Genomic DNA, 18,461 nt, shown 5'->3' on the forward strand with positions numbered 1-18,461 from the left:
CCCTATTTTCTTGCGTCTTTTGTATTCAAAGAATTATATATCCTTTGATATATATATGTCATCGCTGCACACAAAGGGTTGCGTATCTACGGCGGTGCGTTTCAAGCGTGTCAGAGGACGGATCGCTTGACAAAAACGATCTTCTCGGTGAGATTTACTACCTTTCTGAGCTTGAACAGGGATCGTAAAACGCCCTTTGTCTATGCGTGTGTGTACATGCGTACGTATGTATCAAATATTAAATTGTACTTTCTGTAGTTTTAAAAGTTGGACTCTCAGCTGGACATTAAATTTGAGCCATCAGGTCTCACGCACGTAATAATGGCTTTTCACTCGCTTACATGTGTTCTCTAACGTGATGTCCACGGAATAATGAAATTAATGGAATGAATCGGAACACATAATCGTATAACGTGGCATACCTATAGGACTCGGGATTGAGCCTCGTCACGGTGCAATAATGATGCAGCGCACAGACTCCGTTGAGCGGACCGCCGCAGCCCCAGATCTGCTCCACCTCGCGCGGCAGCGAGACCGTGTTGGCCGCGTAATACCTGCAGGACAGAGGGAACATGCCCCGCAAAACGCGTGCGGGATGCACGAGGAAAGATAATACACACCGGTACCGAGCTTGTGCACATTAGGAGAACGCGACTGGCCAGCGCTGTCATTAGCATCGTAATAACGCGCGCGCGTCTCGAAGAGGGTAATTATCACGTCGCCGGCCGGGATATTATCGCGGGAGATAATTGCCGGCTCGCGCTCGCAGAAACGTGGGGATTATTAATCCGAACCGAGATATCTCACACGATTGCCGAACGCTTGGCGCATCGCGCGTTGACGGCCGTCGGAATTTTTATGGCAACCGACGATTACGTGAAATGTACCGTCTAGCGGCATGATAGATGGAAGATTACGAGACAAACGTGGCCGGTGATTCTTTATGTGAAATCGCGGCTAGCATCACGATACGAGCATTATTAGATGAGCGTTATTTGTTCAACGTCCTGGTCGCGGATCCGCTGATTACTTCGGGGAAAAAAAATGTGTCGGCTACACGGCACGCGTGGCTCAAGGCGTAATCGAGGCCGGTAATTAGCAGGGAGGGGGTGGCTATTACGGTTTCAGCGATACATTATGCGGGCGAGCGCGAGCGCGAAATATCGATCCGTCCGTCGCACAACGTACCTGACGAAGGCGTAATCATTCGATTGTGTAAATCGGTCCGCCAGGTCATGAAGAGTGATCGCCGATATCTCCTGCAGCTCGTAATACTCGAGCAGCGAGTATTCGACCTCCCAGTTCGCTTTGCCGTTTGAATTCGCTTCGGGCAGATTAAGATAGTACTGCGTGTAATCCAGAATCTGCGCAACACACAACGCACACACGTGCATCGTACATTTCTGTGGCCCTTTGAAATCGGCACGTCGCGCAAATAGACCGTTACGGGTACGCCGAGATATTATCGAGAATGCATGCAAGCCGCCGCCACGTACCTGTCCGGTGTTAGTTTCGAACTTGTACAGTCGCAAGCCCGGGTTGTTGGGTCCTCCGACGGTGTTCGGCGTTATGCTGGGAGCCATCATTATCCAGGATACGGGCAGACCTGTTCAGTACCCGGGTTATCGTTTCGTGGAATAATTAATTGCGCGCTATGAGTGTTAATAAGATTAAGAGCAAAGCGACAGCTGATAAAGCGATACGGATGCACCGAGGAGGCAAGTTTCCTCCGGGCAGACAAGATCCGCAAGATCAATGAGGAGTGATAAACAATTCGCTGAGGGGTTGATACGGCGCGGCGTCCCACTCGCCTTTGGCCCCGCGGTGGGGCAAAGGAAAATAGGACGGTCCGACAAACGTCTCCGGGAGACGGGTCTGGCCGTTGAGGGTCCAAGTTATTCAACCCTCCACTGACGTCCCCCCGATAAGAAAACAAGATAAATAGACGCGCGATCTGTTATCCTGTCCGGAAATTGGTAGAAAAATACCGACGACGGCGATATCGCGAGATATTGCTGGCGCCGCGGGCGCGCGTGCGATGGATCACATAATTCGCCGTTGCTGCAGTCGCGTAATCGCGTGTTCGCTTCTTATCGTGCATCGCCCCGTTGCGTCGGCCGTCTGATCTAAGCATTCCTAACGTAGCAATCGTGCACGGGGTGCCCCGGGTACAACCTGTGTCGCTGTAAATCACGCGAAACGTGTCCGAGTGCCAGTGGCCGAAGAACTGTCCCCGGATGATGTCCGAGTAGAGTCGCACCACCTGCAGATACTTCGTGTTGTGTCTCTCGTTGAGTGCTGCGGCTCCGCTTTCATGGTCGTCCACTCCTGGCGGCGTGTGGCCGACTATGTACACCTGACCAACACAGAGAGCGGAATAGAAATGAGCATCGGATATCGATATTTCGGGAGCCTGCACAGTTGCATTAGGTCGAAGTGGTATTCGCTGTTTCGTTATCTATTCTACTTTAATATGCGTTCACGAAAACTCGATATCGCCCCCGATACTACAGATGCTCCCCCGCATCAACCTCTGACGTTTACCTGATACAGAATAATTTCCCACCGCGGCGTGCGTATCTCGCCGCGATAAAATCTGTTTATATCACAAAAAACTTGGACAAGGGCGTAATATCGCTCATGTGTTCGTCGCTCACAGTCCTATCTGATTCCAATGAAATTTTCATCGTGCGAAATGTCGAGCGCGTCCGACGTGTCCGAATCTGCTTGCTGACGTTGCCTCGCCTGTTCCAGATAATGCATTATGGATGCATTGCAGATTAAAAGACCAATCCCTATAAATGCGCGAGCACAATGAGAACTGCCAATGCGCGAATGCGTATACAGTGTCAATGCTAAATATCGATGTCCCTCGCCGAAGAGCGGGGGCATTCTCATTCAACAGCGACCCTTAGTTATATCGCGTGACTGCGTCCCGGCTAAACAGACGTTCCAGGGTGAATCACGTACGTGGCTACGCGGTGTGTCTCTCGGGACGCAGGAAGTCTCGTTAGCGTCGGCAAACCGGCCGGTTGCTCGCGGATGGTGCCGCACAAACACACGCACGTACACCACTTGCTCGATCATGTGTCTGTCACGACGACGAAGGATCGGATACGAAGGACTAGATACCTAATCGGACACGTACGCGAAATTAGTCCCACTGGCTCGAAACGCGAATTGACGCAGAAGTTGACGTCGAGTGTTCCCGAGAAGGGGGCTCTGATTGAAAAAGTACCTAGAATTATCGAGGGAATGATTTTTCAAGAGCGATAGACACATCAAAGCTGATCATTTTTATCGATAATGATTATACGTCCAAACTGCATAATTGTAATTTTCCGTGATAAATATGACTTGCGTTGATCTAGTATTAACGATCGCTACGATTATGCATATTCTCTTTCATTAGTTATTTGATATGCTCAATTATATTATTGATGATGTATTAAATAATCAATAAAACTAGTAATTAATACTCAATAGTGTTCGGAACGAGCCAGTCATAGCGAGAATATCTTCACGAGGCTGTCTCAATCCAGATAGCAGACAGATAGAAACTCGTTAAGTGGATAAGAGCGAAAGGCAAGATGAAGGAAGAAAAAGAGAGAGAGATACATTTTTCCATTCACAGCGCGGATTCTTTCTTGCGAAATCGCGCTATGAAGGGCAGAAAGCCGGCTCTTTTGAGAGGTAAATGGCAGCCGATCGCGGATGCGAAATTCCCGATTGAACGAGAGTGACGCATCTGGGAGTTACGCGGCCAAGTTATCGCGCGCGCGTTGCGGTCCACGGAATAAGCGCAAAAAGGCCCTCCCGCCGAGGGGAGAAAGGAGGGAGCGGAAAAAATACGCAGTCTCTGCAAACAACGAAACCGTCGGTGTCCCGAGATTAAAAAATATCGCGCGCGAAAAGCGCACTGACGTCCATTTTAAATTGCTATCGAGTGCCTTTTGCCGAAGGTGCAGGAATCACGACTGCCATTCAAGGGAGGCACCGACGAATTGGACCGGGTTACAATGGGCCGCTGATTGGTCAGTTTTGCCGCTGACGCTCTTAAACGGTTCGTAATTTGTAATCGCATTATCCTTTCGACGTCGAGAACGATCGATCGATCCATCCCACCCACTCGCCCATCCACCCTAACCGCCCGCTTGCCGCCATGCACCGCTCGTTTCTATGGGAATACCGGGGATCGAGAAGCCTGTTCGGACCGTTTGTGAAGCGGCACCGGTGTCGGATTATATCTGTCCACGGAAAATCCGATTTCTATCTCGGCCCTGCACCTCACCCCTCTTTTTCTTCGCCCCTGCCTCCCCCTTCCCGGTGATCCTCCGCCCAGCCGTCTTTTCCGCATCCGTGTCTCCGCGCGCTCTTTTTATCCGGACACATAAGGACGTACAAGATTTTCCGAGAATTCTTCCGGAAATCCCCGGAGAACGCGTCCACCGAACGATCGAGTGAGCAGCATTGAGAAAGGAGAGAGAGGAGGCGGGAAGGAGAATTATTGCTGGTTATCAGAGCAACGAGCCGTGCTCGCTACATTTTCCGATTGTTATTACCCTACTGGTCATTTCATCGCTTTGAAGAGGACCTATCGTACGACGGCTATTTTGCTTCTACGCTCGTTGATCCGCGCTGAGAGCTTTCTGAGAGGGAAAAATAGAGAGAGGGAGAGAGAGAGAGAGTGAGGGCGAGCCTTTAGGAGCCTCCTGAGAGCTTGCGGAATATCGCGAGCGACCATCGAGCAAAGAATACGGCTGGTTAATCGAAACCGGTCACGAGATGCATTATTACTCAATCGTGATCGTTCACCTAACGTTGATCTTATCTCTCCTTAAAAATTTACGGTCCCTTAAAGCTTGTCGAACGAACAAAGAGGATAATCGATAAACTGCAATCACGGGATAAAAATAACGCAGCTTGATGAAATACAGCAGTGTAAACGCGAGTAACAATGTCGAAATCGCCTTGGACATGAATAAAGACACCACGATGCCGGTGTACCGATCTCTTAACATCGCGGCGAATAAAACTGAGCGCAAAGACTCTACTTGTTATGGTGAAGCTCACAAATAATTTTCGACACTCGGGCGTAGCCATCGAAGATTTTTAAGCGGAGTTCTTTTTCGCGCGCGCGCAACTCGGGGATGTACTGAAAAATAACATCACTCTTCGCGCATGAACCACCCACGGCGTTATGTGTCGTGGGAGGTAATAGGGTTGCCTTTTCGAACGTGCACATAGGTGAATGGCGACGGTAGCACCGCGGATAAACGCGACGGATCGGCTCTCTCGGGCTGCGCTCGCCGGTTAATACGATCGGGATCAATGGCGATGGCGTGCAACGGTTTACGTATACGAACGGGGTCTCCTCAGCCACCGTGTATGGAATACCAAGTCCCTCCATAATTTATCGTCGGTCGTGCCATCTCGCTCGCGTGAAGGATCTCCCTCGCGTATGTCGAACTCGTTCTACACGCCCCGCGGCGTAATCGATAACCGATAACCCCGGGTACCGCGCGATATTCGATAGGTCCCGACTTGCAAGATTTCTGTTCGGTCGCGCGATACCGAACCGTCGCGACACCCGTGGCTTTCGCAGAGCAGGCGCGTCCCGACTAATTGCCTCGCTGAACGGAGAGGATAAATCTGCGATCGTCCCTTCATCTCGATGGGATCGCACCGATCTCCGATACCGGGCGTAATGGGAATTACGATTTGTCATCGTGCTTTATGGCGCAAACCGGGGCAGTGCAATACGTTGAAAAGGAAATCTCGGGAAATTGTATTCGTCGGAAAGTCTCTCTATCTCTCTCTTCCTCTCCCTTCCGCGCGATTTGCATTCGAATCTTCTACGTGATTATACAATTTGCCCCATCCTCCTGCGAGAATATCCGGTTAGCCGCGATTATAAATTTCAGTCTCTCTGCAGCTGAATCGTCGATATGTGCCGCGAGAATTGATAAGCCGGGAACGAATAGCGAATCGAGGCGTGATCAAGAAAATCGGAAATTGTCAGGTTCCAACGGTCGGTCTATATACAGTCACGCTCCATAATTCATAAGCATGTGAACGAGAAGGAACGGAAGCGATGACGACAACAGCTTCTCTCCTCCCGTTTGATAGATCATCCCCCATTGAAGATCGATCAACGGGACTTTATTCGCCTCATGTGTATTCCTGCAAGTACGATGCAAGAATTTCTTTCATCAAATTTATCTCGCCGATGATTCGCACCTGCGACATATTAGCGTTTCAATAAAAGAGACGAACTGCGCGAGATACATTACATTCCACGATCTCTCCGTCGCGGTCGGTCGCAATTGTCGCGCGTTTATCGCCGATCTTGTTCCTGAAATGAAAAAAAGAAGAGAGAGGCAAGCGTATCGTGTTGCGCGACGGTAAGGGATGAGGGTAACCGTCACCTTAAATTTTCCCTAATACCCCCAGTTCTTGGGTTTCTCACGCTTTTTGTGAAACAATAAACTGCGGAGCTGAGTAATATCTTTGCATGGGCACCCTTCAATTACTCAACTTGTCGTGTGACACGCGAGACGCCTGTTTTATACCTGGGAGTGTTTTATACCTGCATATTTACTCGACGAGATATTTGCTGTAATTCTCTGATGTTTGACGGCACGAGTAATCGCAAAAGCTTCTGCTGCCTGCTGCAAAATGATATAAAACTTTTGGGATAAATGACATGGCGATGTCTGCATAAGTTAATTTGTCTCATCTCGACAGTCAAAGCTTGGAAAGTCAAAAGCTTGATAGTCAAAAATTGAAAAGGCTAAGATATAATGCAAAAATGTTTAAATCTTGCTTGGAGAAATTACAACATACCTTATTCATGCATCTTGTAAAGATTGAAATATTTATTAAATCAAAAGGCATTGCGCGCGAGCTTGGAGGCCCTTATATTAATCTCACAAGGGAAGTTCGCAAAATGTGTTTTTCAATAAGCTTGCAAAGGCGTTTTTAGACCGGATGAAAGTTTGTATCGGATATTTGCACGCTGGCAAAGTTTTGGATAAAACAAGCCGTCGCGGCGCAGATTAAAAATCTACTCGGAAATTTATTGGACGTGTAGAGAAAAACAGTTCCTCGTTCCATACTTGCAGAGCGATCATTTCATGCAAGTTTTTTTCAGGATAAACTAGTAATATATTCATCGCTGAAGAAAATACCTCAAACTTTGTTGTTTGCACATTTAACGTTACGTTATTTAACGTTAAATTATTTAATTGACACATTTAATCGATCTCACCAAAATTTGTGCTTTTATATGACTTTTTTTACAAAATTACATGATCATCTTTGTTCAAAAGAGTTATAACCCTCGAAATATCGTTTTCTTTCGCTTTTACTGATTAACAGCGAGATATCATTCCGAGAAAATTGATGGCACATAAAAATTCTTTACCCTCTATGTTATCCTTCGACGTCGCGTGCAATCTGTACGACACACGAGCAAATACACGCATGTACGCACACCTGCACGTGGTTCAACCAGCATGAAAAATTTCAGCGCGACCTTTATGCCAACGTGGCCGATATTCGTTTTGAAACCAAATTACGTATGAAGATAGTCCCGTCGAATACTTCCGCTTAATTTACTTCCACGTTCGTTGTGAAGAGCGACGGTGCCATGGATCGATATTGCTGGCAAAATAATGCGGCAGGTATATTAAACGGGAAAAATTCCATTGTTCAAAGACAGATTGTTCAAATAGAATCGATCGCGGTCGGTGCGGGATCATTGAATTTCGTTGGTATCAGCTTACCACTAATTCCTCATCACCCACATTCGGGCCGCAAAAGACCCAGCCTCATCATCGTTCCACACTATATCCCCGCTCCACAAAAATCGATAAACGATACAATGTGGCGGATACGGGAATTAATTGATCGCGATGAAACACGAAGGAAAAAGAGCGATACAGTGACAAAAAAAAGAAACGATGCGTCTAACGCACAGTAAATAACACGCTAGATGGGACAATATCGTGTGCTGTGCAAACTCAACTTACCGCCTCCTTTTTCTTCCTCGCGTCTTCGAGAACCTTCTGGAACCAGGACCACTGGCCGAAGGGATCTTGCGTATTATCGACCGTGCTGCTTCCCATGCGGTGCAGCATACGGTTGTCGATCGGGTTCAGCCACAAATTTGTATTAAGGAAGACGATCCGATATTTTTTCATGCGCTGCTCGATCGTATAGTAGCCAGCTGCAACAAAGTTAGAATAGCGCCGTGGCGGTAAGAGCGAGGCGAATTTATGCTCGTCAATAAGCTTACTTTGTGCCGTAATATTTTCAGAGGGAGAGATAGCATCCATAAATGTTGCATCGATCCGTTGCGCGTATCGAATCAAAGAGCGGCGCGAGCCTCGTTTGTCGATCATTTATGTAGCGCCTGGGGCGCGATAAAACACCTCTTTCTCGACATTAATATTAGGTGTTTGCCAAAGATCTTTAGTCTTTTTTTCAGCGCTTTGGTATTATTACATAAACTTTAACAAAATTCTTGCTTTTTTATGTTTTTCAAGAGTTGGCAACGAATTTTGTAAAATATCACATATTATGACTTAACGATAAACATCTTAATTAATTCCAATTAATACTTTTTAAAGATGTGCACTCGTGTATCATCAATGCTTAGCGAGAAATTAACTTATTTCGAAACCCGTTTTTACTAGCTTTCTCAATCGGAAGAGGATCAATGGTACGAAACAGCATGATAAACGAGGCGGTTATATTACTTTATCCTTTCTTACTTTAATCGAGATAATGGTCATTATGTCCTCTCATGAATATCTCACGAATATCTCATAGCTGTATCCCGATGCGCTTTGATTGTCAAAACTTTCCCGAGTAATCTCCGCATCGCCATTCGTGGAAAGTCGAATGAATACGGAAACGCTAACCTTTATAGGATATTAATTACTGACTAGAGACTGTTTAAATTTAAATAAGGTTTAAATAAGGTAATTTTGTAAAGCAATTGTTTCTAAACCGTTTCTTCAAATGCAAATAATCGCCGCGAGATATCAAACTAATTAGCACTCGATTGTATTAAAAGACGATACAATCTGTCAGAGGAAGAATTAAATAGATAGTAAAGTGAGAATAGAGGTACTGAAAACGAATGACGATAAAATTCTTTAATTTTCTCAATCGGCATTTATTAAAACGATATACCTCTTGATCGACATAACATTAAAATAATAATAACTATGTGCAACAACACGAACTACGATAATTACGATACAATCTTAAATTGTTTATCACCGGATTCGCTGCGAGATATTGCAAGGTAATTTCTATTCATCAATCGATCAAGCTAACCAATTTGTGAACATTACATTATGCGACGCGCTCGCCCGAAGGGGGCTTTCGTTTTCAATCGGTATGAACTTACAACGCTTGCAAATCGTTGCACATGCAACTACGCGAAATTGATCCAACTGATGGAAGTGCTTTGATGGAAATCCGCTTGTTAGATCGATTTAAGCTCGTTTAGTATTAATATCCATCATTATTCACGTGAAGATAAATGGCATGAATATAATACTGCTGAACAATTATGTAGTATTACAAGAATAATAGTTTAGTAATAAATACAATGGTCGATATAGCGCGCAGAATCACAGACAAAGAGATAACAAAAGCTTTTTTCTCGCTTCATTCGCGATTTTATAATGTGCTCGGATATTACCATGTGGATTGGATTCCCTCACGCCACCCACCACCCACAGCCAATCACCAAATACGCTTTCAGAGTGTCGCAAGCCAAATATTGCTCGCGCGAGCTTGAAATCTCGAACATTAGCGCGAGCCTGATGCAAGCTTGGAAGCAATAGCGAATATATATATTAACAACAGTTTATTATACTCATGAACCCTCATATATTCTCTTCATAATGTATTAACCTAGGTATTAACTTTATAATTTTTTAAATATATGTGCGTATTCGATCGGAAATATTCGTTGTATAATTTTAGCGGTTATCATTTTTCATCGAATAATACATGATTGGATACAGCTTGATCACTCTTTTTTTATCCGATTAAATTGTATATCTTATCGTCATTTTATCCGATCTTATTGTTATTTTATCCGATGAAAATTACAACGGATATACAAAGAGCGACTAATTTTCTGATCAAATTTCATCGGTTTTCATCATTTCATCGGATGAAGATATCTATCATTTAATCAGAAAACACAATTAACCATCGGAAACACTACTTATCGATTAATCGATTTATCCGATGAAAATTTTTCTCAGTGTATAAACGCGAAACGCGCTAGTGGTCAAACTCGTACCTCAATCGGTAATTGGCTCGTGACAACTCTCAAGCCGTAATATCCGAGCATGTTATAAAAATCGTGAATAAAGCGAGAAGAAAAATAAAGCATTTGTTATCTCTTTGTCTGCGAATATGCGCGATTGTTCTTGTTCTGAAAGATGACGATCTCCGTCGCCGAACGGCGAGCATCGCTCGCTTATACGTACCGTTCACGAAGGTGTCTTGCGCTTCCGGCGGAAGCCAGTTCTGCCAGATATTCGCGAGCTGCGTGTAATTGACGCCGATGTCTTCGTGGCCGAGTGCGGGGAACACGAATTGTCCCTTGAATGTGCGGTGCAACAGATCGGTCAAATTCCGCAAACACTGCAGACGCAGCTCCACGCTCATGCCGACGGTGCGCGTCAGCGCGTCGCTGCAACAAGTAGTTACAGCCTCGTTAGTCCTAGTTACATAGAACGCCCGTACCGGGGATTACGGAACGCGAGCGCCGGTGATTATCGCTGATAAATACGCCGAGGAAGAGGAAACGTCGCGGAATAAGGGCGCGTCGCGGCGGCACGCGAGATGAAGCGACGCGATGCGACGCGAGGGTGATGGTAGCGACAGGGACGCCGAGCGATGGCATCGGACAGATGCGTCGCCGCCTGAGGAGAAGGCTGATAATTACTACGTCAACGATAACTGATGGCTGATTAAACTCCATCCGCTTCGCTTTTGTCGCTTCGATCACGGAGATCGGTGAAAATTCATGCAAAAGACGCGAACGAGTCCCGGGGGAATTCGGCTGAATACGGAATGAGGGGAAAAGTAACGCTCGCGTACGGTTTTCTTGTAAAGTGAATTTGCGTGTTCTTTTTTCGCTCCGGGATATCATAAATTTATCAATTATGGTAGTCTAAGATTTTCAGACAATTTACGATTACTCTTAGGAAAAGATGTGCACAGAGAAAATTATAGAATTTGAAATTAGTTTGAAAGTGTAGGAAATTTTTAATTCTGTTAATTTCCAATATGCGATAAATTTAATATCGACGGATTTGCGTCATTTTCTGCGAAATACACACTTCGAACCATGTCGTTTTTTAGTATCTGTTACTTGTGTTCCTTTATATGCTCGTTCCTCGATAATTGTGCAACGAAGCAACGCTAAGTGGCTAGAAAGCCATCGGTCGTGGACACAGCTTATATCGCTCAGTGAAACTGTACTCTTTGCTTCCGGTAATTAATTGGAAGTCGTATGCCCCTAGCAAATCGTTCGTAAGGTAAATTTATTCAACGGCGATAAATTTAACATATACATTATAGGTATAATAATCGCACGATAACTAAATTAACAAGTTGCCGATCCCCACTGAATTTTGTTTATAATTTTATCAATAATACATGAAACCTCATGAATAAATTACAATACGTTAATAATTTATTTAACAATTGTTAGTAATGATAGCATGTCTCGCTTGACTATCATAAAGGCACTATGAATATTTTCATAAATATTCTAGATATGCATAACATAAATTAGTAATAATAACAGTAACAACGATAATAATTGGTAACGATAATAATATAATAATTATAATAACAATAATAATGAGGTAGATAACAATAGGGAAGAGCGAAAGAGAAAGGAAATAACGATAATAATAATAATAAAACAGATGAAATTAATCTTTTCTCCATTAAATATGATACTCATTCAACGAAATACCCACATTCACGAAAACAACATGAGAAGAAACGTCGAAAAATGTTGCTCGTATAAAATTCTTTCTAGGTATCACCATGGAGAGATAACACCCGTTTGGGCGGACGCGGTTGGACGATGAGCCGGTTTTCTGGCTCATCTCCCCCCTCCAACGAATAGTGCATAGGGAGCGAGGTCGACACTGGTCGACTGTCTTGGATGGACGGTCCCTTCGGTATCTTACATAGAAGGGAGGAGGAGCAAAACCAGTTACCGAATCCCTTCCTTCCCGAGTGCGGAGTTGGGGCCTGGGCAGGAAACCAGGCCCTAACTCAGCCTCTGTCAACATCAAGGGACGTAGCGAGATGGTGGTTACCCCATCTTGCTGGAATCAGGATGGATGCGCAAGGACGGCGGGTTTCTCAGACGTTACGCTCTTTCACGATTCCTGGAATTCCCCTAGTAAATCGCGTCTAGCCACGGGATAAGTTTTAATGCGTAAGAATCCCCTCGGCACTCTCTTGGGGGGGGGGGGAGGGAGGGGAGGCTGAAAGTACCCTTTTTCTCATAAAAAAAGAAAAATAAATCACCATGGGGTGAATGGCGAAATAAACATTAAGGACAATCGCTCGACCTACCCCGTCCACAGTACGAACTCGATTCCTTCGCTTTGTTTCGATCTCATTGCCCGCGCCGCCGACTCGATCAGCGCCCAGGGCGAATCGCAGCTGTAGTCGCCGAATTTGCCGGCCAGTTTTCTGTCGAGCCTTATTCGACCGCCATCGATGCTGTTCCTCGTGCCAGCGTTCCAGCACACTGAAAACATGAGTAAATGGGGTGCGTGCACGAAAGACCATCGGCAAGCGCGGTGGTGAAACGGCGAGGTGACGAGGGAGAAAGCGGTATGTGCATGTGATCGTAGGGAGCTGCGAGATAAAACGCGCGTCGCAAGACAGGGTGCAGCGTCGCGTTTAGATCACGCTGTCCCGCTAACGTCCGACTGACACGCGCCCCTAAGATGGTGGCTGATCGGATAGACGAGGGGGTAGGACTATGTGGTAATTTAAGCCGCTGCTGTTTCGTGCGAGTCTCGTGCCAGTCGAACACGCCAAGTACTTTAAAATGATCCGTAAATACCGGAAGTCAGTAAATAGCAATTTTGCCCCCTTATTGGAGAAATGATAATGATTTGTCCATGCGGTGGTCGCTAAATGAAACGTGTCACGACTCAGAGACGTGTTTTCGTCGTCGGACGTCGGCAAATTGTGTGCGAGTAATCAAGAACTCGTAATGTGTCGGTAACAAGTACAAATAACAAGATTAAGGAATTTCCTCGTTCAATTTCTTCGCCTTGCAAAGTCGTGGAAAGATTGCTAAAGACAAGCCGTATTGACTTACTGGTGGCGGTGTTTCCCTGCGTAGAATATTTAGGGTCGTAATGAATATCCGTGATATGCCAGAAATATCCTGCAATACAAATATCTGATCAGTCGTGTTTGGAGATAATAAAAGATAGAGAGCGCAAATTGCAAATAATTGGATTTCAAATGAAACATTCAGTCGGATGTTTTAACGTTTAACGCGATTAACCCTGATTTCAGCCGATTAAAAAATTTCGCAAAAATATTTGATAGATAGGCCAAATTGGAATAATTTATTTGCTAATGTAGAGCAGCGAAAATTTCAAATATCATCGTCATTTATAAAGGGATTTAATTCGCGCTTTTTCAAAAACTTCATCATTTTTATACTCTTTTAAATAAACAAGTTTTTCGTCTCTAACCCAGGGATTAAAACCAATATAATATCGGGGAGTTCAATTTTCGCTGCTGTAGATACGGAAAAATGTATCTCGCACCAATCGCTGCGCTTCCATTGTCACAAATAAACATAGAGATCACATTCGCGTGTCCACACGACGAAAAAAATGCTGTGGCGCACATAGCGGAACTAGTTTCGCAGATGGGAATTTTTCAATCCCAGCCAATTTTTCGTCACCGCAGACAAAGGTCTCTGCATCTCAGGATTCTGATTACGTTTTAGCAACGATCAAATCAATAGGACAAATGCATCTTGTGAACTTTATCATTCTAGGAATGCGCAGCTGTATACCCAACATGTAAATGTATCTAATTTTAATATAAATTTTTTCTTAACCCTTTGCCTGTAAACGTTTTTATGGCACCTTTATCCTGTAAACGGGGGTCATTTACGTCCACCTCATTAAAAAATAGGTTAAACTGTTTTAAAAAATCTGAAACAATTCGTATAGTTATATCGACTCTTCTATTTTGTAAATCAATCGGAAAACCAAGTAAAAAATAGTTTGTTTAAACAATGTGTTTATGTAAACAAAGTAAAACACGGAAAACGTACTATTTTGTTTAAAAAATTAGAATTTGGGGACAAATTATCGAAATAAAAAAATCAAACGGGAAATTAAAGCGTAAGGATAATACTTTCAATAAAAAAATATTGCAATATGGCACAATAAAAAAAAAAGCTTAATTTTTGAGCATGAAAAAAGCATTTTTAAAACATTTGTTTAAGCATGAAAATACAAGTATTTTACAAGAAAATCAATACTTTTTTATTTTAATGTTATTTTATTCACAAAAATAGTTTGAGTAAAGAATATTTACATATAAAAATTGTTGATATGAGAAAAAATAATTATGTTTTACTGCTAAAAAGTGTACTTACACTAAAGATTTTGTCTTGAAACTTATTTTCTAATAATATATATTACAAATCTTTATAAAAAATGTAAAAAGAGTTGATGAAAAAGTCACTCACCTACACACTTGGTATACGTTAACTGTAAACGAGGGTCGTTTACGTCCAGACGCAATTCGAACTGCTTGCTGTACTGGCTGTATGTGGACTAAGCTTACTAAACTTGGGGAGTGTGTACACTGTCTGGATAGAATTTTACACGACATAGTCCAAGGCGGCTCCCTTCCTCCGTTTTTAAGGTGCCGAAGATAGTCGCTTTCGGCCGGACACAAACGACCCCCGTTTACAGGCAAAGGGTTAATAATGCTTTGGCTGGACGAGCGAATTTCTCGTGTCTCTTCGCAGGGGATTAAAATTACATTTACTTGCGCGTAAAGCGGAGCAACCAGATAAGCGCACGTACGTACGAGTATCACGATTACTCCGTACTCGTCGATGCAAAGTCACAGAGCGTGTGCGATACTCACCTATTTTCCCTTGTACCGCGCAAAGCCACGAGAGCAGTATCAGGTAGTCGCGTATCATCTTTCCGGAATCGCACCTGTAATTACAGATCGTTTGTACGTTACAGGAACCGAATGTCAACGATCAAAGTCGCGATAACGATCGCGCGGCCTCTTCTGTTTGCGCGATCGCGTTCAAGTCCGCTTCGCTCTCGCGCGTGATCGCGGTTAAGAATTCAGCTGCGAGATGGAGTATCGCCGATAAAGGGAATATTCTTGCAGTCATAAAAGATGATAAGTATATATACGCCCACCGTGCAGTATCAAAGCGAAATAACGCCTCGTGCGGACGCTTGAACGCGATATGCAAATAGGTCGACTATTAATGTCGGCTAGCGCGACCGCGGATAATTTTGCACGTGAGCTCATCTATAAACGCACGTAATTTGGACCAGATCTAGATTCTCCTCTCTTTTTCTATTTTCATTGCGTACGAGGTAGGAAAAATCGATTCCTACCTTCCGCGGAAATTCGTAGAAATCGAAGCTCGGAGGTTTTATTCATCCTAATATGGAATAATTTTATTTGCGCGCCGGTACGCTTTCAGGTTCGACCGATAAAGGAGCGATTTGTTGATTTACGTATTTGACATGGCGCGTGGAAAAAGTGCATCACACGAATACCAAAATCATTTGAAATATCAACAAATCTATTGGATTTCTGCGCTTTATGCAAAAACAAGCTGCGCCCCTTTGTTCTCTCTTTGTTGCAAATCAAACCGTTGACTTGCTGCGCTGCGCGTTCCACGTACTTGGAGGATTCTCGCAAAATCGACACGGTCGGACGCAAAATCAAATTCCGTTTACGTGAAATGTATGGAATTCATTATTCTACGGGAAATATGTGACGTACTGCCGCGTGTAATTAATGCAGTGCGCGTCGTGCGGGTATTTCGTTCCCGGAGAGACGTAAATATTCAAGATAAATGACACTGCGCGAGGTGATAAACAAGCGCTAATTTTGGATTTAATTCGGCGACAATTGTCCGCTTTACGAGTCGACTGCGCATAGTAAAGCGACGCATTACTCGAGCATCTTACACGAGTTTTTACATGAGTGGTTAAACAAATGTGACAACCGTCCGATGCAGGCGTTGTATTCTGCATCAGCCCCGGTAACGTAATTTCTGGCGCTTATGGTGTTTAAACAAAATCAATAGACGCAAGTGTAGCTTTCGTGGGAAATTTTTATCTTTTGTCACGTTGCTATTAATTATCGCGTTGTGTCACGCATATTTTGTAGACACTTTATCTCGCCGCGGAAATTGCTTTCATTTATCGTTTTATCGTTTATGTGCATACCGGCGCATAACAAATCCTTTTTTTAACGTTTTTAATTCCATATCATATTTTTCATTTTATCCTTTTTCGAAATTCCGCATTTTGGAGGCGCCCATTCATGCTTCGCCTTGCTTACAGTATTGGTTCGAGCCTGTATGCGCGGAAAAGCGAGCGGAATGGAGGGCGGGCACATTTGGCCCGGCGACCACCGTGAATTTCAATTTGTGACTAGCACACGACAGGAACGACGAGCAGAATTACGAGGACGAAGCGGACTATTACGGGCAATCGTTCTATCATGGACGGCTCTTTCCATTGCCGGACGGAAGTTTACGGTGGGACACGCGATTTTCTTGTTCGCGTTTTGGGGCCGCGTGCACGGGCTGAACGCTAACGACTTAATGCAAAATAATAATCGGTATGCCATATGCGACATTAACCATTATGCCGTGGCATGAATAATTCCCGAGGACGGAGTGCCAAAATATTAATGGGACGTGAATTATATTTGTCGAATCATAAAAGAGTAATTATCCGATAATTCGAGTTATTACCTGCGAGATCGCTTGTGTCTCGATGAAATTGATTGACTCGAGAAAGTTGTTTTTCTCATCCATTTTAAATACTGATCTGAAATAATACAATGTTTGTCGCTATACGACATTGTTACCGTCATTGCAAAAATAAAACGGATGTCCTAGATATCTCTGAGTCTTTCAATTTATAATTTATATATCAGATAAATATGTTAGCCAGGTTTGATCGAAGAAAATATTTATCTGACATATGAATGACTGGCGATTAATAATATTTCAATTTATAATTTATAATTAGATATCTGTAATTAGGAAAATATCTTCAAATAAATATCTTTATTAAGAGATGGCAAAATTAATTTTATGCATCATTACTGTCAGAATTAAGTAAAACGTCAAGAAGATATTAAATTAAAACGAGACATTTGTCCTGTTTATCAAGTAAAAAGCTCGAGATCTTCTTTGTTCTCAAAACGATAACTTATTTTCTATTAAAAATACTTATTATTAATAGCGGAACACACGTTTCAGATTATCTGTGTCGTATTTAAAATTTATTAATCTGAAGCTCGTAGACGAGAAATCGCTTCTCTTGATAGCTACTGAGGCACTAAACGAAACTTTAAAAATTGTGCTCGTAAATATTCATGACACGCACGAGCTGTAATTACTTGTAATCGCGTGTCGCATCGCACAAATGGCTACATCGACTCGCCGTAAGAATTCCACGTAAAGTGTTAACGCGATAGCTTCTCCACGAGCGGGAATAACGAGCGCTTAAATGTTGTTACATCGCGCGCATGCTGAGCTTTCGGATGTAACTAATTGCACGCGTACCGCAGCATAACGATTCAAAAGTAGCCCAAGGCTTTCAGTCACCATTATTATAAAAGTAGCAAGACCATTTTCTACTTCCGTTTACCTGGCGCAAAAAATTTTGCGTAATTGCTTTCCCCGTTTCAAAGAGCAACTCATGCCGAGATAGCGTATCGCGCTTTTCTAAACCCAAAAAAATCCCATACATATTCTTTTTGCGCACGTAACTTTGATGGCGAGCATGTTACGTCGCCCGTTACATGTATTCCGTCATTCTGTTTAAGATTATATCTGGTTATAGCAACACTTTGTCAACGAAGTAACATTATTGGTACATTGGCGGTATCGCCGAATAAGGTAACTGAGGTTGTTTGACCATAAACCTCCCGCGCGATTACTTGACGCGTTCCTCGCATATATATTACAGCATGGTATTCCATCCTGCGGGTCTCTGATCCTCTCTGTTCGTGTTGGAAAACTGACCTCGATATCGCGTCATCCGAGTGACCTCCTGATACACGGATGGCGGAGTAATTATCGATGCTCTTAGATCGGTGACTAACGAACTGTCTATCGTGCAAGCGTCGCGGAA

At 43.7% G+C, this 18,461-nt stretch overlaps 1 protein-coding gene across 1 annotated transcript in view; it reads right to left on the bottom strand.

Annotated features, from left to right (window-relative positions):
* The window catches only part of LOC105285875 (acid sphingomyelinase-like phosphodiesterase 3a), a 34,883-nt gene that overhangs the window by 2,354 nt on the left and 14,068 nt on the right, over window positions 1–18,461 (bottom strand). The window contains exons 2-10 of the mRNA XM_011350405.3: window positions 15,202–15,275; window positions 13,397–13,465; window positions 12,637–12,814; window positions 10,521–10,726; window positions 8,034–8,230; window positions 2,176–2,356; window positions 1,497–1,606; window positions 1,189–1,364; window positions 423–554 (exon numbers count right to left, since the gene is read on the bottom strand). Of these exons, the coding sequence (XP_011348707.1) occupies window positions 423–554; window positions 1,189–1,364; window positions 1,497–1,606; window positions 2,176–2,356; window positions 8,034–8,230; window positions 10,521–10,726; window positions 12,637–12,814; window positions 13,397–13,465; window positions 15,202–15,259 (1,307 nt within the window). The 5' untranslated portion in view covers window positions 15,260–15,275. The remainder of the gene's footprint in view (window positions 1–422; window positions 555–1,188; window positions 1,365–1,496; window positions 1,607–2,175; window positions 2,357–8,033; window positions 8,231–10,520; window positions 10,727–12,636; window positions 12,815–13,396; window positions 13,466–15,201; window positions 15,276–18,461) is intronic.

This window comes from Ooceraea biroi, chromosome 6, assembly GCF_003672135.1.
Source record: "Ooceraea biroi isolate clonal line C1 chromosome 6, Obir_v5.4, whole genome shotgun sequence".
In the NCBI taxonomy this organism is placed as follows: domain Eukaryota; kingdom Metazoa; phylum Arthropoda; class Insecta; order Hymenoptera; family Formicidae; genus Ooceraea; species Ooceraea biroi.